General features: G+C 40.0%; 1 protein-coding gene across 1 annotated transcript in view; it reads right to left on the bottom strand.

Moving 5' to 3' along the window:
* The window catches only part of AMPH (amphiphysin), a 205,970-nt gene that overhangs the window by 73,678 nt on the left and 107,916 nt on the right, over positions 1-24,376 (bottom strand). The window contains exons 3-5 of the mRNA XM_068972726.1: positions 15,142-15,192; positions 7,460-7,554; positions 3,800-3,895 (exon numbers count right to left, since the gene is read on the bottom strand). Coding sequence (XP_068828827.1) covers positions 3,800-3,895; positions 7,460-7,554; positions 15,142-15,192 — 242 coding nt within the window. The remainder of the gene's footprint in view (positions 1-3,799; positions 3,896-7,459; positions 7,555-15,141; positions 15,193-24,376) is intronic.

Here is a 24,376-nt window from a genome sequence, read left to right as displayed (position 1 = left end):
GCGTGAGGCAGTTACTCTCATTTAGACGCTTTCAGTCCCTTTTACTTGACTCTCTGCACAGACCACTTCCAACTGGTGTTACTGAAAAATTTGGCTGATATATCGCATTCACTTAAAATATGCGATGAATTAGTCCAGGCAGAGCAGAGAGAAGTGTCTGAAAAGGTGACAAAGCTCATTATTTTTAGCAAATATCTGTTACCTCCCAGGAAGCACTGACCCTCGAGGCAGTGGCCTTGTGTGACGCTATGGAAACGCTTACAGAACTCTGTTTGGTGGACTTGGGTGGGGTGGGAGCGGGGAGTTTCCTTTAATATCTTCCAAGAAGCAAACCTTGATTTTTGAAGACAAATTTGATTTTTGAAAAGAGTTAAAATTCAATCACTTCCAAGCCTGGGAAGGTACACTGGATCATCTTATTTTTTGTTCACAAACAAGAAGTGACGTAAATAATGTGAGTCATTTTCTTGTGTAACTGACAAGTCAATTACAGAGTTCAGCTTACTGTGGTAGAAGTTATTATTTTGAAGGCCATCACTCATTTTGATGCATATATTTTTGTGTTTGAAGAGCCAATCTTATTTCCTTACCTATTTGATATTTGGAAAACCTCATCTCCTAAGTAAGGGTAGGGTTAATACACCATAGCTTTTACATAGAAAATGATACAATCTTACTTAACCATCTAATAGTAAGTTTTATTAAATAAATTTACTAGCTTAATAGTAAATGGTTTTTGTTTTTTTAAAAAGATTGTTTTCTATGCTGACCATTTTTTAAAAGTCTTTATTGAACATGTTATAATATTCCTTCTATTTTTTGGTTTTTGTTTTATTTTGGTGACAAGGCATGTGGGGATCATAGCTCCCTGACCAGGGATTGAACCTGTACCCCTGCATTGGAAAGTGAAGTCTTAACCACTGAACCACCAGGGAAGTCCCAATAAATAGTTGAACTAAATGGTTTATTTAAAAGTACTTCAGATTTCCCACTATGAATTGACCTTATGCAGCAAAGAAAATAATTTACTGAAATTTTTAAAATTTCAACAATACTCCCAATTTGGAATTCATTTTGGCCCACTGTTCTAGACATATGCTTAGTGGCTCAGGCATGGCTGCCAAGATAAACTCTAAACTGCATTTTACAGTAAAAGCTTGCAGCTGTAAGCCTGCCTGGGTTACTGACAAGCTGGCTTTTATTACAACACTGATGTTAGATGTCAGTGCTGTATAAAAAAACTGTAACACCAGGTGCCCTGCCAATCACAGTTGGAAAAGTCAAACATCATCCCCTCATAACTAGTACTTCATAGTCTTTGCTGATGGGTTGCAGTAAATATTTGGAAATCTGCCTGAGGTTACACACAGCCTGTTGATATTAACAAGAGTCAAGGAGGTTAACTGTGTCCCAAGCTTTGAAAATTCTCCACTGTATTTTTAATCATAAGCCCCTTTACATCAATAACCCATTCATTATATAAAAACTCAACACTAACTTTATGAAACGACGGAGTCTATATCCACTTCTAACTTCCAGCCACTGGGTAAATGCATACTTCTGTGTATTTTCATAAAAGATAAGTCTTTCAATCACTAGAAGCAGCTCTCCCACCTACTCTCCAACTCCAAATTTTCTCTTTTCCAAGGTAAACACTGCTGTTCCCTTCACTGTTCATCATATGAAATGCTTTCACAATTCTCTATCTTGGTTGAAACCCTAAGTGTATGCTCTAATAGTCTAAACATGACTTCACAGAAACAGAGAGAGAGAGATTATGTAGGTTTTTTTCATGATGCAGGTAAAACCATGAAATATATTTCATTTATCTTCAGGGCATGCAGCTGGAAAAATGATTCCAGATCTCTCATGTAAAGATGTTTCAGTAAGTGGAGCATCATCTTTATGCTTGCCCCTCCACCACATGGACCCCAGGAAAGGTAAAAATCCCACTGAGTGTTTCAACAAACTGAAAACATAAACCAAAATAATCCATCAGGAGTTTATTTTAATCTATGTTTCAGCATAAGTAGTTCTGTGTCTATTTGTCTTCTGGAATTTTACACTCCTAAAGAGAATGGCTAATTTCCAAATAACTTGCTGGGCAGTATCATAGCAAATAAGAAATAAATGCTTCACACTTCTCTTGATGGCACTAAGTTTTGATCCTGAAAGAAACCCAACAACTTCTCAAATGTATTCTTCTGTAGGCAATCACAATTTTCATTTGCTTATCAAAGTCATACTATCAAATATTATCTGAATAATTTAGACAAGTTGCGAAGTTCTTTAAAATTTTCCAACAGGAAGACAAACTTTTCTTTTACCTCCTTCTGACTTACTGGGAATTGATTTTCATGAAGATTAATTACCATCCCATAAACAATATTCTAAAGTGTGATAATAATTCTGAGAATCTTTGCTCCATAAACGCAGCAAATTCCAACACAAAATGTCAATGCCTATCAAAGTATCTGAAGATGTCTCAAAACGCACTCTGTGTACAGAATTTTAAAATTTATTTAAAAACTTTTTAATTCTCAGAAAATTTTAAAAACTGACTTAAAATCTTTTCATTAGGATGTAGTTATATAATGACTCAGTAAATTGTTCTGCTGCTTATGGTGATAACATCACTGAGAACTGATATCTAGATTTGTTCTCCGGGATATTTTGTCAACAAGGCTAATGTATCTAGTCTGACTCACTTAGGTTCTTGTCTGGTGCCTCTGGCTTCCCCAAAACACACTGAAGTATTAGCCAAGTAGCATTAGGCATTCTGTGCAGGGCCAAGGAAATGAATGTCATTGATTTCGGCCAAGAAGTTTCACTGTTTCATGGCCAAAGCCAGTTCACATTACTGCAGGTATTTTCCTGGTGTTTAGCAATCTCTATAAAGGTTAGGCAACCATGCCTGGAATTCTGTTCTATAGACTGTGAACTAATAAATTGGTATTGTTGTAAGCTGCTAAATTAAAAAAAAAAATAGACCAGGTAAAAATGGAACTTTACATCAAAGGTCACCTAGTAAGATACTGCAAATGCCCATGGATTGTGTTTCTGGCTCCTTGATCTACAGGAAAGGCAGCATGTGGCTGTCTTACCTTGAAGTCCTCTTTCAGCTGGGAAAACAACTGGAGGGTTGATCTATCAAAGCTACCATTTGCTATCTACAAGCCTGATGGCTTCAAAACCATCTTTACCTTGAGAGTCAACTCTGAATCTGTGATATTCAGTCCTTCATTTGTGTATTTCCCTTTCAATGAATCCAATTGTTCAATAAGACAAATGTTTTAGACAGGCTATTTTTAGATCCAGATGCTAATGTATTTGAAATGCTTACATCTTAAGAATGTGCAGGTGTGCTATGAACAGAACAAAGATCAGATTTTGCTTTTGTAGTTTGCTTCATGGCAAACTACATTTGCCATGAAGTTTCTCCTTTCCTCATGATCTTGTTTATCCTAATGGAAATTCTTGTCAAGGCCCATATAATAAAAAGGTTTGAACATAGACTGAAATTTTTTAGTAGCTCTGATTTATGATCAGGTATATAGGATTAAAAAGAATTCTATAGAGAAAAGATGAAGCAGTTCGTTAAAGGAGAAAATGTTATTTCTGTAACTATATTTCATTTTATACTGATAGGAACAGAATAAAAATCCCACACTTAAATAGGCAAAAAGTTTCTGTCTTTGATGTCAGCTTGAGGTCTTTTAACTCCACTTATCTCTTGTCCATTTTTAATAAGTACATGCAACCATTAAATTCTTCCCTTTATAGACCCAGAATAAAATACCTTTATGTCGGGAAATTGGCCCAGATAGGTGTCCAGTGTCAGCAAGGACCCATCCACTAATTTCTGATGGAAGTCTTCCCACAGCACATCACATTTCTGAAAGAAAAAAGGAAATAAAGGGATGAATGCAGAATTATTTTAATTGGATACATTTCACCAACTTCTAAAAAGCCTGAAACTATAAAATCAGATTAAGTACTAATTCCTTGGATAGTAAACGGTAGAAGGAATGGGAATTATTTAAAAATACCTTAATTTGGCTACCATTTCCAAATTTACAATACTGAACCCATGCGAACAGTTGACTCATTGGAAAAGACTCTGATGCTGGGAGGGATTGGGGGCAGTAGGAGAAGGGGACGACTGAGGATGGGATGGCTGGATGGCATCACGGACTCGATGGACATGAGTCTGAGTGAACTCTGGGAGGTGGTGATGGACAGGGAGGCCTGGCATGCTGCGATTCATGGGGTCGCAAAGAGTCAGACATGACTGAGCAACTGAACTGAACTGAACTGAACATATAGGTTACCTAAGGGCTCAGCTCATTTAAAAATGTGTTTCTGCTTCTGAATTAATAAAGAATGTATTCAACAGAAACTTCAAAAGGCCCCTGGTGCTGGTGGTTTAGTCGCTAAATTGTGTCCGACTCTTGGCAACCCCATGGACTGTAGCCTGCCAGGCCTTTCTGTCCAAGGGATGTTCCAGGCAAGAATACTGGAGTGGGTTGCCATTTCCCTCTCCATCAGAAGGCCCCTTATGAATCATTATAAATGGATTTTGGGGCTAAGAATAGAAGAAACCCAGTAAAAGAGCTTGCTTCTGAAGCAGTCCATGAAATTAGAAGCCACTCCATACAAACAACAAACCATTGCTGAAGCTTCCACACAGACAGCAGAAAACTTATAGTTATACTGGAAAAGGCCCTACCATGCATGGAGTATCCATTATGATAAACACAGTGACTATCAGATATTATTACTGTTATGACTACTACTGTCGCTATGTCAAGTCATAGTTGCTCAGATACATCCGACTCTTTGTAACCTCATGGACTATAGCCTGCCAGGTTCCTCTGTCCATGGAATGCTCCAGCCAAGAATACTGGAGTGGGTCGCCATGCCCTTCTTCCAGGGGATCTTTCCAACCCATGGATCTAACCTGAGTCTCCTACATTTCAGGCAGGTTCTTTACCATCTGAGCCACCAAAGAAGCCCAAAAGTGAAAGTATTAGCTGCTCAGTCGTGTCCGACTCTGCAACCCATGGACATCAAGGCAGTTGGTTAAACACTTTACTTGTCTGTGTGTGTGTGTGTGTGTGTGATTTAATTCTCACAGTATTCTTATGAGAAAAGTCTTCCTGTTATCTTTATGTAGAAGAGAATGCTGAAGCCCAGAGATGATATATAACCTGGCCTAGGTCATGTAGCTGGTAAATGACAGAGTCTGGGTTCAACCCTTGAATGTGAACCCCACGATCTGTCTCTGACACCAGGCTGCCTCACCAGAACAGGGTACATATCCCAGCTTTGTGACTTTAGAATGAGTTTCAGTTTACCCAGTCAACAAACTGACAACATAAAGTGCCTCACAGACTCGCAAGCACATAGCAAGTGTGCAAGAACATTACTCTATACTTTTCCCATCACTACATTTAGGGTCTCCTGACACCATCTACCCTTTCTTTCTCCTTAGTAACAGAACCTCCAGTTTCTTCCAGGCACATGGTCTCCTAGGACTCAGACCACATTTACTGGTCTCCACTGCAAGCTAGTGTAGCCATGAGACTAAATTCTGCCAACAGGATGGACTTGAAGGCAACATCCTTAAAGAGAGGTTTGTCCTCCATGCTTCTTCCTTCCTGTTACTGGAATACAGAAATGAGTGCTGATAGCCAGAGCTCAGACAGTCACTTGAAAGTAGAGATGACATCAGGGATGCAAAGACAGGCCCCTGATGGTCGTGGGTTCCCCCCACCACACATGGGCTGCCGACCTTCAATGTCCGTTATGGGAGAGAAGTTTCTGTCTTGTTGAAAACCACTTTTAAATGGTTGATTTGCTTCTTTTTCTTTTTCACCCTTTAAAACCCAGTTCTAATTGTTATAGATCCTTATTCAAGACTTTATGTAACCAAAAAATTTAAATCCATTATACAAAAAGGCTTATATTCTATCTGAGGAGACCCTCTGAACATGCGGTGTCAGGTGCTTCACCTTCAAAAGAGCTCATATTTAGGTCAGCAACTGAAGATTCCCAAAATTCTGGCAGCCACAAGGACCAAGACAGGATGTCAGCTGTTTCCTTAGGAATAAAGGTCAAGATAGTGGCATTTGCCACACACAGAATTATGACACAGTGTTCTGAAAAGCCATTTATGCAAGCTTCTATCATTCCCTTCAAAAGTCTTCTTTTCATGATGAATTTTAAATGTTACACCTCTAATCAGAAATTTACAAATGAGTTAAGCCTTTAAAACATGCTGTTGAAACAGTATCTTTATATTTAAGAAATGTGAGAAGATGTAATTACTTCAAACACCATTGAAAAATGGTGTGTGGAGGCTGATTTTGCCCAATTCACATCCTGAAAGGTTTCAAAAGAAGTGAACAGAGCTAACAAAAGCCTTATACATTAAAAAAATAATCTCTGTTTCTATCACAGTCAAAACAAGACTATGATTTGTGATCAATACGGGAGTGTCAGAATTTTCAGGGAGCAGCCCAGATGAGTTGTTAACCCATCTTTGCAAAGGCTGCATAGAAGATCAGCATGTCACCTACCAGACCTTCCCCTGGGTTGTGGAGGCCACATTTCTTACATCTTCCATGCCTCATGAGAAGCAACAAGCTCCCGTGAAGTGGGCATGACAAACAACCACTCTTTGTTTTAACAAAGAACTCGGTCATGAGAAAACTCCAGACAGCAGGATTCCTAATGTCTGTAACAATCACATGCACTGTGCAGTAGGTCGAGGGTGTGAATACACAGGCTTTCAGTGTGTTATTAGGAGGTAAAATTAATACTCTCACTTTGCAGATGAGGAAACTGAAGCCTAAGAAGATTAAAGAACTCACCCAGTGTCACATCCCATTCTGCCTTCCTCAAAGCAACAGGAATTTCTTGCTTCCCACAGCCAGACAGCCCTGGGCTAGACAGTGCGCTTTAAGTGTTAAGACATGTCTTGGGATAAAGTATTTCATTAGTTAAATTTCTACTAGCAAGCTCTGTCCTCAGCCCTGCAGACTGGCAAATGGACCAGCGGGTGGTGAACTGAAACAGATGCTCTTCTCAGCTCCTGTACCTGCTTTCACAGAGGGATGGGGAAGGAGGAGCAGTACATAAAATCATGTCATGAGCCAATTCTCCTGCTGAAATGGGCTAAGAAGTGTAGTAAGGGACAGAAAAGTGCCACTCTTATGTTGAAGAAAAACAATCTTTAACGCACAGCTTCCCAAGTGGTTTTATCATCATGTTCACTCCTCACTATTGTTTGGATCAATCTGGATGGCGGAACTGCACAGCACCTTCTGGGTACATGGTGTCCCCTCCTGATTAGGGCCATGAAGTGCAGAGAGGGCCATGAAGTGAGTGAGTAGGACATGGTGGGACCCGCAGGGAAGCCACGCTGGGCCTCCCGAGTGCTGTGACCGGCTCTCACCTCACCAACCATTTTCACATCTTCACGCCCATACCAGTCAGGCTCATAGACTTCATGCAGCGACTCGGTGAGCTTCATGGAAGCCTCTTGCATGCCTAGCATTGGAGAAAAACAATTCCCGTTAGAGACAGGTGGGCGAAGTCTCTTCCTCCTTCCCCTACTTTTCTAAGTGAGAGGGAAAATCTTGAACACTTGCTAAGGAAAAACTGGGCAAGCACAGCTGCTATTTGCCTCTGTAGTCACATCTTTCCTGATTCTGATTACAGCATGCACCTTCTTGTATTTACAGTAACAGTGACAGATACAGGATCTTGAAAATAAATAAATAAATAAACAAGGCATTCTATTCTGAAAACAATATATCCTACTAGGGGTGCTGTCACCTGTTAAATGACGTGAAACCATAAACGTACAGGACACCTAGAGCTCTTCTCTATAAAATGACAGAGTCCTAGAAATTAATCCTAAATGAATTTGAATATTAGAAATAAAGCTTTTTTTTTTTTTTGAAGCAGACAGAAGCACAGTCAACAGGATTTTAGGGCATAATATTTGAATTGCTTTAAGGGGCCTACATTTTTCTTAAAAAATTATTTTTCCAATATTATCAAAAGCTATATATACAGTTTTAAGTTAGAAGCCTCAGAGAACTTCAAGCTCTTCAGTCTATGGGTCAGAATTTTAATCACTGGTATAATTTGGTATGTTGTAAAAATATGGTTATTAACAATAGTAAAGATATAAAGTTTCCCACTGCAGTATGGTCTGTTTCAATCTCCTCTCTGCCCCTCCTTCAAAACATGGAAGGTAAAGTGTGGACTACAGTGGAGACCACTCAGGGCTGGGAACAGAACAAGGAGGAGCCTTTGGCTGGTGACCTGGAGAAGTGCCACTTTGGCCCCAGACTCTCCCTCCTAGCCAGAAGGTGAGACCTGGCTAAGTTGGTGCCTTGGCCTTAGTCACTAGGAGAAATGAAATGGGGCTGGATAGAAGGAGAGGAGAGAAAAACCAGAGTGCCATTATTATAAATAAAAGACACATTGCATAAACTCAATGCCAATGAATCAAAGAGGGAAAGTTTTTTGTTTAACTGAAAGCTGCAACACTCTAAATTCAACCATGTGTTTGTTGGATTTAAAGCAGTCAGTTTTGGGTTCAACAGCAAGAGAAAAAAAGTCAAAATAGAAGGTGTCTGAGGAGTTTGAGGTTTTTGAACACAAGCTGCCCATTCTCCTTGCTTGGTGCTTGTAATAAATTTTTCTCTGCTCCAGAAAATGAAATTAAAAATAAGATGTATGAAATGATCAAGTATATCCTCAAACAATATGCACAAGAGTCACACAATGGGAAATTATTCAGCAGCACAAAATAATGAAACAATGCAAGTTGCAGCAACATGGAATGACCTAGAGATGATCACACTAAGTGAAGTAAGTCAGAGAAAGACAAATATATGATATCACTTATATGTGGAATCTAAAAAAAATTATACAAGTGAATTTATTTACAAAACAGAAACAGACTCACAGACTTAGAATACAAACCTATGGTTATCAAAGGGGAAAGGCAGGGGAGGGATAAATTAGGATTTTGTGACTAACATATACACACTACTTCACATAAATCGAAAACCAACAAGATCCTACTATATAGCACAGTCAAATATATTCAGTATCTTGTAATAATCTATAATGGGAAAGAATATTAAGAAGTGTGTGTGTATATATATATACACACACACATATATGTGTATATACATATAACTGAATCACTTTACTGTACACCTGAAACTAACAACATTGTAATCAAATATATTTCAATAAATTATTTAAGAAGTAAAATAAAATATTAATCCCATCCCCCAAAAAAGAGTCAACATCTAATCTGGTATTTCACAATGCTTTTCCTCTCTCTAGAGGGGCTTCCCTGATAGCTCATTTTGTAAGGAATCTTCCTGCAATGCAGGAGACCCCAGTTCGATCCCTGAGTTGGAAAGATGCACTCGAGAAGGGATAGGCTACGCATTCCAGTATTCTCAGGCTTCCCTGGTGGCTCAGCTGGTAAAGAATCCTCCTGCAATGTGGGAGAACTGGGTTCGACCCCTGGGTTGGGAACATCCCCTGGAGAAGGGGATCCAGTATTCTGGCCTGGAGAATTCCATGGACTGTATAGTCCATGGGGTCACAAAGAGTCAGACACAACTGAGCGACTTTCACTTCACTTCACTTCACTTCAGGGGACAGACAGTCCCCCTTGTTTTCCCCTGGTAAGATGCAGATACCTATTTGGTTTTTGCACACGAAAGGTATGAACGTGTTTTGTAGTCACATGAAGTGTGAAAGCCTGTGACCTTCTCTCCATCACTGAACATGTTTAAGGATGCCCTTTACCGTGAGAAGTACAAACAACCCACACCAGCTGAAATGACTTGACAACCACAAGATGAAGCCCAGCAGGGTACTGTGGGAAAGCAGGGATGACTCAATTCTCTGGGGACACTGATGAAATAGAGTCTTATAGGTGTAGAGACAGGCAAATGTTGCATTGTGTGTGTGCTTAGTCGTGTCCAGCTCTTTGTGACCCTTTGGACTGTAGCCTGCCAGGATCCTCTGTCCACTGGATTTCCCAGGCAAGAATACTAGAGATAGCTCCCAAGTACTCCTCCTGGGAAATCTTCCCAACCCAGGTATCAAACCCACGTCTCCTGTGTCTTCTCCATTGCAGGCAGATCCTTTTCCCACTGAGCCACAAAAAGTAATGCAAAAACCTTCATCCCTCCTCTAGCACTCTGAATCCAAGCAAGGAAGAATCTTTCTCTTGTGATGTGGTCTCCACATGCAGTCACCGCTGACCATATGTGGCAGGGATATTTATCTTGAATGTCCATGTTTAACCCTAACCCTAAGCAAACTGATACTAAGAATGTACCCCTCAAATTCATACCAAAAGTGAATCACTAGTTAGAACTCTATCATTCAGATGGCAAAAGGCTTCTGAAGTTTTCTTTTAATTCTTCAAGTCAGATGGAAGCTATAAACAGCACATAGACAAGCTCTTAATGTCTTAAGAGGAAGAAAGAAGCATGATGGTATTGCAGGACAAAAACCGTTGTGGTGCAAAATGAAACTGTGACTTAAGTTTAAAATAAAATTATATAGGATCTTACTCACTGAGGCAAAAAAACACAATATTGCAGTAAATATGTCTATTATCAGCTCAAAATAACTACTAATTGCTGTGTGGATAAGTAGCGGTGTGGGTAATCTGGAAAGAAATTATTTTGACAAAAAGCTGTTTCTACAACCCTCCATAGGAAATACTCTGACAGATAGACAGGTGAACAAAACACAAGCCTTGCTCTTAAAAGACAAAAAGATTGGCATAGATTTAGAATTTCTTCTGGTGGCAGAGCTAAAGAGGAAAAAACATAGCTAAAACCCAAGTTTCCTTCAAAGTACTTTGGCAACATTAAAGCAGAATAGATGCTAAGTGCCATTTAATAATATCTAATACCCAATATTTTCTTGGGCTTTCCAGGTGGCTCAGGTGGTAAAGAATCCACCTACAAGGCAAGAGACCTGGGTTCAAGTCCTGGTCCAGAAGATTCTCTGGAGAAGGGAGTATTTTCTTAAAAGATTAGTGGTTTCCAAAACCATAAGACAAGTATCAAAAGTCATACACAGAAGAATGATCATCTTACTACTGGATGGGAACCATTTCCCTCTCACCAAAAATTTGGAGTATCCTAGACCTCAGTTTTCCAAAATATTCATTAATAATAAATTATAGTACATACCATATGTTATAGGAATTATACATGAAATGAGCCATAAAAAGCTTATGTCTGTGCCTGGCACACATGTGTTCAATAAATGTGAACTATAATTATTATTAAACTATTAGCCTAGACTTCTAAAAAGTCTCCAGTTTCATTTCCTCTAGTTTGTATTTCATACCATTATGATATTATTTCTAAAATGCTAATCTGATCATGTGACTCATTCCCTCACTGCAAAGAATGTAAGGACTCCCTTCTCCATTGACAGAATAAAACCCAAGATTTCTTCTACCTGGAAAGTCTTTCCAACATCAACGTCTTTCCCTGGCGTATCTTATCAGCTGATGACCATGGACGCCCCCTTCTTGGGTTCATTCAGTGTAAGTTCTGCAGAAGGGCCATTTCTGACCTGGTCTCCTGTCCCTCAGCTAAGGTGGGAGGACTCTCTGCTGTGATAGCACAGAGCACACGTCTCTTAAACTACACATTACCGTGCATATCTGGCCTTTTTGCTTATTAGCTTTCTCTACCACAAGCCCCATGAGAGCAAACACTGTGTCTTATTCATCTCTGCATCTCTATCTTCTAGAACAGTGTCAGGCCCGTAACTGAGACTCAATGCAATGTTTGCTACTAAAATCAATGAGAGCATAAGATCTCTTACAAAGTCCAAGCCATCAGCAGAAATAACAAAGCCCCACAGGATGAATGCCACCCAGAGATTAGGGATAATAAAACCGAGAGTAGAGCTCATTGAATCCAATTTCATAGAATGCTAGTAGCAGAGATGTGGGGGGACTTCCGAGAGCAACTGTAGTGCTTTATAGTTGAGGAACATCTGGCACATTTTACAAATGAGGCAGTTGACAGGCTTGGATTATCCCATAGTTGCCTCTGAGACCGCACCCAGGACTCATCACTCTACTGGGTGAGATCTCATTCCCTGTAATGCTGCCTGTATTAAACTGCTCCATCAGTTAGCTAGAGTTCTTCTTGTGAAAACTAGAAAAATGGGGCATGAAAGCACTTTGAAAAAAGCAAATTATAATCTACTTAATGCATAACCCTTATCTTTAAGTGTGTTCCCCAAACTCAAAATATGCTCCCAGGAATGCTGATTCTTTCTAAGACTTTGAGAAGAAAAAAGCATTCTACAATTAAATCAGTGGAAAATGCTGCCCACGCCACAGGCCTAAGGGAAATTAGATTCAGGGTTAAGGATTCTGATAAACTCTGTAGTAAACTGTTTAAAAACTCATTCCAACCAGCCTCAGCCAGAGTCATTTAAACAGAGATCTCTCTTAGAGAAGAGAGATTTGTTAGTCATGCAATCAGCAAAATGTGTGGGGAAAAGCTACTAGACAGTCCCTCCTCCTTCATATGCAGATGTCACCATTAGAAATGGGGTGCAGGGCACAGACTGATGGAAGAGTCTCTTTGATGCTGCACCCATTGTTTCCCTGGAGCCAAGTCTTCTCACAGTGGATTCTCCTTCCAGACCACATTAAGGAAAAGAAATAAGCCAATCTCTTTAAATAGCATTCTCCATACTAGTGCAATAAAATAGACCCAACACATAGTCTTGGACAAGAGATCCATTTCACTCATTCATTTAACAAAAGTATCCACTTTTAAAAATCAGCTAAGAGAAAATCCTAGACTTAAAAGTTTATGACTTCTTGTGTTCAAATCTTGAATCAACAATGAAAGAATTACCAAGAGTGCCTTCTATTTTCTGACCAAACTGTTATAAATATTTGAGGTTAACTTTTTTAGAGCAGTTAACTATGACCTCTGTGAATTGTGGAAGTTAAATTCTCTGGGTCTTACTTATTTACAAATGCAAGATAAGGCTAATGTTATTTAGCCTGTAATGGGTGGTGACAAAGAAGTAACATGCGTAAAACACTTAGTACACCGCCTGCTGCTGCTGCTAAGTCGCTTCAGTCGTGTCCAACTCTGTGCGACCCCATGGACTGTAGTCTACCATGCTCCTCCGACCATGAGATTTTCCAAGTAAGAGTACTGGAGTGGGTTGCCATTTCCTTCTCCAGAGGATCTTCCTGACCCAGGGATCGAACCTGGGTCTCTCATTAAAAAGCAACAGAGGTAAGTTGTCATTACTCCATTGTACAGATGAACTCGAATTATGAAACAGTGCAATACTGATGGCTATATAGTTCAACGGCAGTACAAGGGAATAGCAAGGTCTCAGGAAACACAGAGACCAAACCATGCATTGCACCCCTGCTGTTCAATAAGCCCATGACCCTAGACAAGCTATTTAACCCTTCTATGTCTGGCTTTTAAGAATAAAATGAAGATAAAATAAGTACCTGCCTCATAGAGTTGTTAGGTGAATTGAAATTATATGGCTGGTTTATAAAATAATAAAAGCTTAAATACATCTTAGTTTGAAAATTACTTTCACTAATTTGATTTTTATGACTAATTTTTATTAAGAGTTTCATGATGTAGCCATAACTTTGTAATCAATTTCATACATCCACACTGAAACTGTTAAGAACAAATTCTTAGAAATGAAACTAGTGTATCAAAAGGCATGCCCCCCCCCAACACACACACAAAATAAAAAATCACATATAAAAAGCCTTTGCCAAATCCCTCTTCAGGAAAGCAGTCTTACCAGAAGTGTACAAAAGGAGTCCATTTCCCACACTGCCAAAGCTAGGTATTACAGCTTTGTTTGAGGTCTTTTTTTTTTTTTTTTAACTTTTTATGTCTTTGAACACTTACAAGAAAAATAACATCTTCTCCCTTTGATTTCATTTTATATTCTTTGAATACTCAGGACAAGCATTTTTCACATTTATTACCCATCTACAGACCTTCTTTAATTTTCTCTCCATATGTTCTACTCAGTTTTTCTTTTGATCCACTAATCTTCATTTAGCTTACTTACTGAGCTCTTTATATCCTGGCTCACTTTCATTAAAATATGCTGTCAAAATAATTTTTTAAACACTGTGTACATTAATGAGGTCAAATCTCTCAAACTTGCCCTTTCCAATTTCTGCCTTCTGGCGAAGCCTTGTAAAGACCTTGTCGCCAGAGACTGGAGATTAAGTCTACTTTATTTTATTCTGGCACTTGAGCGCATCTCTTTGTCTACATATTTAAATCTTCATTATATTTGGAAATAAGAAGGAGAGAATAAAGAGTGAGGTTGGGAATCTTACTTTTTTTCTGAGTGTTTGGCCAGTTTACCCAAAACTCATTGTCAGATGATCCATTCTCGCCCCACTAATCTCAAAATCTGCCTTATCATCCACCGTGGGTACACCTGGATCTGACTCAGTGCAGGGGACTGGATATCTCCAGAGGCAGAGATGGAGTACCCAACCTGATTGCTCTCTCCACTCTCCACCACTAGCCTTATTTCCTTGCCTTGAATATCAAGTGACTAGAAACAACAGCAGAGCCTCTCTTTCCCCTACAGTGGCAGGGTTGCAGGTGCAGCTGGTCCCCACAAGCCATAGGCAATTCAGGGCCATGTTTCACGTTAATGCTGCTGTCATCCCTCGCCCGCTCCTGCTAGAGGGCTTATGTGCAAGTCTAAGAGTGTCCAGCTCTTGGGACATACTCTCCCTTGGGACGAAACCAGCTGCAGCTTTTCTTAGACAAGGTCTGCAGCTCACTCTATCTAACAACTCTTCCTAGAAAGCTCTGGCACATGGGAGGCACTTATTCCTAGTTTCCAGCATAAGGGCCCACATATTTTTCCCTTATATATCCTGATTATCATTTCAATGGGAACTGGGGAGTGGGTAGAATGGAACACCTGTGCTCAAGTACCCATCCTTCGAGAAAGCCAAATGGCTTTCTAATTAACACTTGATCCTGTCACTCTTGAATTCCAAGAACAACAACCCATACACATTACCTTTGATAGCTGCTAAGTATCCTCGGAGTTCTCGCTGAAGTCTGGTACCCTCTGCCTGAAAACACACAAACACAGAGATGCTCAACATCTTGTTTATATTTTGCATGCAATCATGTACAAAGCCATAAGCTTAGAGTTATTTTTACCAGAAGCTCATTCCTGAAAGAAAATAAATATGTGAATTCAGACTAAACAAGGTATCCATCACTCTAGATATTTACAGAGATTTTATTCAGCTTAAGAGGGAAAGAAGGCGAGTAAGACTTTGCTAAGAATAGAAACTGTGACCCACCATACAGCCTTCTATACATTCAAGAGCTAGTAAGTCTCTCAATTTTGACACATAGGTTACAATGGTAGGAAACTTACCACCACTGTTCACTGTTCAATATGGTAGCTACTAGGCCAAGGTTGTCAAGTGTTTACAATGTAGCTAGCCCGAATGAAGATGTACTGTAAGTGTGAAATACTCACCGGGTTACAGAGATTTAGTACCAAAAACATACACACACACACACACATATATACACACATATATCATTAATATATTATAGGCTGTATATTAATACAATATTTTGGATATAATGCATTAAACCATATTATTAAGATTCACTGTAACTATTTTCAGTTTTTCTTAAACTGAAGTATCATGCATGCTGTTGTTCAGTCATGTCCAACTCTGTGCAACCCATGGACTGTATAGCCCACCAGCCTTCTCTGTCTGAGGAATTTTCCAGGCAAGAATATAGCAGTGGGTTGCCACGCCCTTCTCCAGGGGACCTTCTCGACCCAGGGATCAAATGCAAGTTGGTTTATAATACTGTGTTAGTTTCAAGTGTACAGCATCTTTTCACTTTTTAAAGTATGGCCACTAGAAAATTTTAAATTATGAATGTGGTGTGCATTATATTCCTACTATTTCTCACCAAAGTAGAGAAATTGTTAAATTGTAAATTTTGGCCTAGGAATACTTGTTTTGGTTTGGAAAGCATTTTAGAAACTCACAGACTCTGAGACTAGGATTAGATTTTGGTCTGCAGTTACCCAAGGAAATGTTAATGGTAGTGTGGGGAAGTGAGGCAAGGAGGGAAAGAGAGGTAACTCAAGGTGCACTAACAAGCAAGTTTCCACAGTTGGCAGCCCTGCCTTAATTCAACTGGGGAACTCTAGGAGACAGACTCAAACACCTTCCAGACATCCTCACCAAGGGGCAAGAGAGTTGGGGCATCTAATATCATCTCCTGTTGGACACTGGCTAATGGCTGCTTCTTAAAATGAAAGTGAAAGTCGCTCAGTCATGTCTGACTCTTGTGACCCCCATGGAATAGTCCATGGAATTCTCCAGGCCAGAATACTGGAGCTGGGAGCCTATCCCTTCTCCAGCGGATCTTGCCGACCCAGGAATTGAACTGGGGTCTCCTGCACTGCAGGAAGATTCTTTACCAGCTGAGCTAGCAAGAAAGCCTGAACCCTGCTTCTGGGGAACAGGAATTCCCCATTACATCCACACAGGGCCAGACAGGTCTCTAGGAACCATAGTAAGACCTCAATCAAAGAGTTCTGCTGTTGGCAACTGCAAGTCAATCTAGTGGGCTCAGAAAAGGTAGGTACTAAAGGCATATAACTGGGCACCAACAGTGCTGTCTATGACACTGCAAGGAAACACATCCAAAAAAATGTATTTTAACTGCACAGTCATTGAACAGAAGTACACAGAACCAGCATATAGAATGACTCCACCTTGAAAATTAATATGATCACAACTATTATACAATTCTAACTTGATAGTTAATAATATACCCACTAATATATTATGGGTCATGACTGAGCGACTTTCACTTTCATTTTAAGAAGCAGCCATTAGCCAATATCCAACAGGAGATGATATTAGATGCCCCAACTCTCTTGCCCCTTGGTGAAGATGTCTGGAAGGTGTTTGAGTCTCTCTCCTAGAGTTCCCCAGTTGAATTAAGGCAGGGCTGCCAACTGTGGAAACTTGCTTGTTAGTGCACCTTGAGTTACCTCTCTTTCCCTCCTTGCCTCACTTCCCCACACTACCATTAACATTTCCTTGGGTAACTGCAGACTATAATGGTCATATACATTTCAACAACCATTTGTTAGAATTTACCAAAAATGAATCCCTTAGAAGAAATGAAGTTGCCCTCATAGTCAACAAAACAGTCTGAAATGCAGTACTTGGGTGCAATCTCAAAAACAACAGAATGATCTCTATTCATTTCAAAGCAAACCATTCAGTATCACAGTAATCCAAGTCTATGCTTCAACCACTAATGCCAAAGAAGTTGAAGCTGAATGATTCTATGAAGACCTATAAGACTTTATAGGAGAAGGCAATGGCAACCCACTCCAGCACTCTCACCTGGAAAATCCTATGGACAGAAGAACCTGGTAGGCTACCCTCCATGGGGTCACTAAGAGTCAGACATGACTGAGCGACTTCACTTTCACTTTTCACTTTCATGCATTGGAGAAGGAAATGGCAACCCACTCCAGTGTTCTTGCCTGGAGAATCCCAGGGATGGGGGAGCCTGGTGGGCTGCCGTCTATGGGGTCGCACAGAGTTGGACACGACTGAAGCAACTTAGCAGCAGCAGCAGCACAAGACCTTCTAGAACTAACACCCCCAAAAGATGTCCTTTTCATCTGTTTTGGAATGGACTGGAATGGAAAAGTAGGAAGTCAAGAGATACCTGGAGTAACAGGCAAGTTTGGCCTTGGAGTACAAAATGAAGCAGGGCAAAGGCTAACAGCATTTTCCAAGAGAACAGACTGGTCATACTAAACACCCTCTTCCAACAACACAAGAGACAACTCTACACATGGATATCACCAGATGGTCAATAACGAAATCAGATTGATTATATTCTTTGCAGCTGAAGAAGGAGAAGCTCTATATAGTCAGCAAAAACAAGACCGGGAGCTGACTATGGCTCAGATCATGAACTCCTTATTGCAAAACTCAGACTTAAATTGAAGAAAGTAGGGAAAATCACACGACCATTAAGGTATGACCTAAAACAAATCCCTTGTGATTATACAGGGGAAATGACAAATAGATTCAAGGGATTAGATCTGATATACAGAGTGCCTGATGAACTATGGATGGAGGCTCGTGACATTGTATAGGTGACAGTGATCAAGACATTTCCAGGAGAAAGAAATGCAAAAAGGCAAAATGGTTGTCTGAGGAGGCCTTACAAATAGCTGAGAGAAGAAGAGAAGCTAAAGGCAAAGGAGAAAAGGAAAGATATACCTAACTGAATGCAGAGTTCCAAAGAATAGCAAGGAGAGAGAAGAAAGCCTTCCTCAGTGATCAATGCAAAGAAATAGAGGAAAACAATAGAATTTGAAAGACCAGAGATCTCTTCAAGAAAATTAGAGATACCAAGAGAACATTTCATGCAAAGATGGGCACAATAAAGGACAGAAACAGTATGGACCTAATAGAAGCAGAAGATATTAAGATAGGGGTGGCAAGAATACACAGAACTAAACAAAAAGATCTTCATGAACCAGATAATCATGACAGTGTGATCACTCACCTAGAGCCAGATATCCTGGAATGTGAAATCAAGTGGGCCTTAGAAAACATCCCTATGAACAAAGCTAGTGGACGTAATGGAATTCCAGTTGAGTTATTTCAAATCCTGAAAGACAATGCTGTTAAAGTGCTGCACTCAATATGCCAGCAAATTTGGGAAACTCAGCAGTGGCCACAGGACTGGAAAAGATCAGTTTCATCACAATCCCAAAGAAAGGCAATGCCAAAGAATGCTCACACTACTACACAATTGCACTCATCTCACATGCTAGCAAAGTAATGCTCAAAATTCTCCAAGCAAGGCTTCAACAGAACGTGAACCGAGAAGTTTAAAATGTTCAAGTTGGATTAAAAAAAAGGCAGAGGAACCAGAGATCAAATTGCTAACATCTGTTGGATCATTAAAAAGCAAGAAAGTTCCAGAAAAAAACATCTATTTCTGCTTTATTCACTAATCCAAAGCCTTTGTGTGGATCACAACAAACTGGAAAATTCCTGGAGAGATGAGAATACCAGACCACCTGACCTGCCTCTTGAGAAATCTGCATGCAGGTCAGGAAGCAACAGTTAGAACTGGACATGGAACAGCAGACTGGTTCCAAATCAGGAAAGGAGTACAGCAAGGTTCCATATTGTCACCTTGCTTATTTGACTTATATGCAAAATGCCGGGCTGGATGAAGCGCAAGCTGGAATCAAGATTGCTGGCAGAAATAACCTTAGATATGCAGATGACATCACCCTTATGGCAGAAAGCGAGGAGGAACTAAAGAGTCTCTTGATGAAAGTGAAAGAAAAGCGAAAAATCTTGCTTGAAACTCAACATTCAGAAATTAAGATCGTAGCATCTGGTCCCATCATTTCATGGCAAATAGATGGGAAAACAGTGGAAACAGTAACAGACTATTTTATTGGGCTCTGCAGATGCTGACTGCAGCCATGAAATTAAAAGACATTTGCTCCTTGGGAGAAAAGCTATGACCAACCTAGACAGCATATTAAAAAGCAGAGACATTATTTTGTCAACAAAGGTCCGTCTAGTCAAGGCTATGGTTTTTCCAGCAGTCATGTATGGATGTGGGAGTTAGGCCACAAGGAAACTGAGCACCAAAAAATTGATGCATTTGAACTGTGGTGTTGGAGAAGACTCTTGAGAGTCTCTTGGACTGCAAAGAGATCCAACCAGTCCATCCTAAAGGAAATCAGTCCTGAATATTCACTGGAAGGACTGATGCTGAAGCTGAGGCTCCACTACTTTGGCCGGCTGATCCGGAGAACCAACTCTTTAGAAAAGACCCTAATGCTGGGAAGGATTAAAGGCAGGAGGAGAAGGGGCTGACAGAGGATGAGATGGTTGGATAGCATCACCAACACCATGGACATAAGTGCGAACAAGCTCCAGGAGTTGGTGATGGACAGGGAAGCCTGGAGTGCTGCAGTCCATGGGGTCGCAGAGTCAGATAGGACTGAACGACTGAACTGAACTGAACCAAAAAACGGAAGGGGATGAAGAGGAAAAAAACGACTTCTTTCAGTAAATTACAATCTCGTAGAGGAACTAAAATATCTATAGGAAAAATTGCATCTCAAAGCAGATTATATTAACTCTGAACAGTCATCCAGAGTGTTTGGGAGTATAAAGGAAAGATAAAATGTCCAGTGCATTTAAAAACAGATAGTGATTAATACAAATAAACTCTGTAAAAAAGTGTTTAAGACCATGCTGGACTCCAAAATAAATTCTGGAAGAGAATATTTTCCTAGATATTATAATGCAAGTATAGTGACATTATTTCTCTAAACTCTGTGTAAAACTCTGGTGAAGTTTTCTTATCCTGCCTTAATCTCAAGCTATTTTGGCAACTCTGTAAATCCAGGTATTACTAGATGAAAGCTTAACGTTAAGTCATTTGTTAGCACATATGAACTTCAACGCGAATGGCGCTATTCAGAAGGGCAGCACAGAAATCATCAGAGTTCTAAACCACTGACTCCCTTTCTTGTGCCTCAGTATGGCTGAATATGAAAACTCTAGGTTTCCTTTGTCTTTCCGAGCTATTCAGAAATACAGTGTGAAAGCAAACTGCCACAAGCTAGATGGTTGGATGGCATCACCCACTCAACGGACATGAGTTTGAGCAAGCTCTGGAAGTCGGTGAAGGACAGGGAAGCCTGGCAGTCCGTGGGGTCACAAAGAGTCAGACACGACTGAGAAACTGGACAAAAACAACAGTGGCTTTCCAAAACATCAAAGTGCAGTGTAAAACTGTAGACAAATGATAAGGAGAATGAAGAGGAATGTTAATCATAAACACTTGCGTAAAGGCAGAAGATAAGAAGGATCCAGAGGAGAAACAGGGAGAGTCAAGCCAAGATCCCCAACATGAAGAGAATCTGAGGAAAAAAGAAGGAAGTCTTTTCCAGGTGATTATCGGTTTTGTGACAGGTACTGTGCAAGATTCTAAGTATATAAAATACGGAAAAGATATTTTGGGGGAGATTTTATTATTGTCGCATCTACACTGCACCTCCCTACCAGATCTGCCTGGGGGAGGATTATAGTTCCTGCCCCATCAACATCAAGCTTGGCTGTGGGACTTGACTTGGTTAATGAAATGTGAGTGGAAGTGCCATGTGCTACTTCTGAGCAGAAGGTGTAAGAGTTATCGCATACTCTTACCATGCCTTTTCCCCTCTAGTATAAGCCCCATGATGTTCCAGACTGGGTTTGCTTCTCCAGCCTGGGTCTCAGAGTGAAGGGAAGATGAACACGTCTGTGTACATTTTCATGAGTGAGAAACCAACCTGCTCTTAAAAGCCAATGAGGTATTGCCACCACGGCATGACCTACCGTAAAGAGCCCGATACAATGGTTCACCGTCAAGAGCAGAAATGCAGACAGGCAGAGGAGGTTGAAATCTAACAATAACAACAATAAAAAGCCAGTGGAGTTACTGAGCAGAAAAGCATTAAAGATATTTACAGAAACACTTCAGAAAGGAACTCAAATTGAAAAGATGATGGACAAAGTGCACGGTTTAGCAAATGGAGTGTGAGAGGCAGTCATGTAATTGATAGAGGTAGCATAGTACTGAGCGAGGACAGCAAGGCCAGGATCATTTGCCCAACAGATGGCAGATTATTTAGAGAAAATAATATGTGAACTCAGACATGTGATTTACTCAGGTAGATCTAGAACCAGGCTGATCTAAAGCCTACATCCTAAAGGGGGCAATTAGGAAGGTATGACACCCCTAAGGCCACATTTTTCAAAATAAGTAAGGGTAGAGTTTGGAGGTACTTAATGGTTTGTCTAGGGCACTTACAGCCACACCTAAAACATCTCTGTGGAACATCCATTTATTGAGGTTGAATGAAGCTAATGGATAAATAATTATTTTGCCACCACTAAGCCGCCTTGCTATGATGTAGAATGAAAAACTGCATACAGATGAAACAGAACTTCACAGATGTCTCCTATCTTCAGACATCTGCTTTAGGGCTCTGTTCTACTGCTGTTCTGCTCCTTCCCTAGAAGAATGCAAGAAGTACTCAGCTAAGGTAGGCCTCACGTCTCACCCAGAAGGATGCTCTCCCTACAGGAAGTAATACAAAGCCAACCAGAGTAAATAATGGTTCTGAGTTACCACAACTGCCTAGAGTACCTGGAAACAATAAAAGAACAGTGTGGAAGGGCATTCTTTTCCCAAATATTTAAGGAATAAAGCATGTCAAATTAAGTCCACAATTAAGTCTCTGCCTTTTCTTTGAGCACTAGAAAGACAATGAAATATTCAGGTTCTAATCTATACACTGATTTCATCTAGCCCAAGGAGGTCAATAAAAAATTTTTTTAATAAATTAAGAATCCCAGGAGAAATGTTAAATATTGTGAGTGGAAGAAAGTTCAAACTGTATAATAATGGCTTAACTAGAGGAGTTCAATTTAACTAGATAAACTGGAAGCTAATTTAAATAACTTTATTCTTTTCCAATTATTAACATTCCTAATTTTCCCCATGACTATTAAGGTTCATAAAGCATTTGGTAATAACCATACTGAATTTCATATAAAGTTCTGCCTGAGTCGAAAAAGTAAAAGTCTCTGAAGAGAAATTTTTCACCTACAATATGTCACAGCATAGTTCTTTTGCACAAAACCTATTGCATAATAAAATTTATGCATCATTATTCTATCTGAATCACAAGTAAGGTTTAAATGAGAAATAAATTCTTATAGCACTGCTCAGATTTCACTGAATCTAAAGTTCATTCTACATTCCTCTGAAAATTTCCATTTCAGTAATTCATCCTTGGATTATGTTCTGTGCGTGTTTATGTGTACCGAAAAAAGATTCAAAATTCCACAACCTTGAGAATTTTTCCTGCTATTTCTTACTATTGTTATCAACAGGACAAGATAAAATTATTATTCTAACTCTTGGTCACACTCTCCTCAGGGTTTATGGGCAAGTGAATCTTATTATAATTAAGTTGTCTGTATTGCCTACTAATACTCCTATTTGGAAAAGATCCTAGAAGGATTCACCACCCACCTGGCATATAGTATAATAACATGGCCTTGGTGTTGCTCAGAGGTTCTTCATTTTTTCAAATGAATCATTTATCAGTGTCAGGAGCAGCTGTCTCTCAAGCCCAGAAGGTCCCTCAGGCTTCACTTTCTTCCCACACAGCCTGAGGGAGTGACTTGTTTCTCCCTCCTCATTAAAGCTACTTCCACCCACTCCCTCCCATGGGTGTCCCACCCTCAAAGGGCTGGGGAGAAGAAAGCTGTCTCTCCAGTCTTCTATTTCCTGGCTGTCCTGGAAAACCACCCAGGGTCATTTTGGGTTTCATCATGAAGCCACCAAGAATTAATTGGCAAGCAAAAGTATTCATGGTTTTAAAAGCTTACAAAGGTCTGAGAATCATTGCGTCGTTTAAAAAAAAAAAATCCCTTTTTTTCTCTTGCTAAGTGGTTTCTTGAAGCTGTTGCTTTCTTCCCCTGGTCCTGTGAGCACCTCTCCTGGTAATCTGCCTCTAAGGATTAGACTGAAGTATAAAATCTAATTAAATAGCTGGAGAAAGAATGCAGCAGGCACACCTCCATGGAAGGTTTCAGATATTTCTGTTACCCAATACAAAGAAATTACATTCTATATCTAATTAAATGTGTTTCCAAGTTGTTTTACATCAGATTGGTCCTCAGAAACACCAGTTTCTTAATTATTTGCTTATATGTCTTCAGGGGAGGGGAGGGCAGGGAAGGGTGTCCAGACCCAGACAGGCTGGGCTCTTGGGTAGTTCTCACATAAGTCTCTCTTCAGCACCTCGGACAGCTCCCAGACTCAGCTGTTCTTAAACATTCAAGAGTTAATCTATGCAGTGTCAAAGGACCAGCTGTAAAGGCCACCATGTCAAAGTTTCCTATTGCACTTTGGTAAGCACAATGAAGTGTTACAGACAGATTTCCTACAAGTTGAGTCAGGTTCCTGGTAAGGAAAGCTACCACAGACTGACGCACAAAGATAGTGTCTCTAAGTCCTACAACTATGACAAACTATCTCTGGGCATTGGACTTAAAAACAGGACTGCATTAAGCTATGATGAATAACACTGGAAGATTAATGTATTTTATTGTTTAGGTACATTAAATTCCAAAGCACTAAAA

Source organism: Capricornis sumatraensis, chromosome 5 (assembly GCF_032405125.1).
Source record: "Capricornis sumatraensis isolate serow.1 chromosome 5, serow.2, whole genome shotgun sequence".
Classification (NCBI taxonomy): Eukaryota; Metazoa; Chordata; class Mammalia; order Artiodactyla; family Bovidae; genus Capricornis; species Capricornis sumatraensis.
This window is presented reverse-complemented; position numbering and strand designations above follow the sequence as displayed.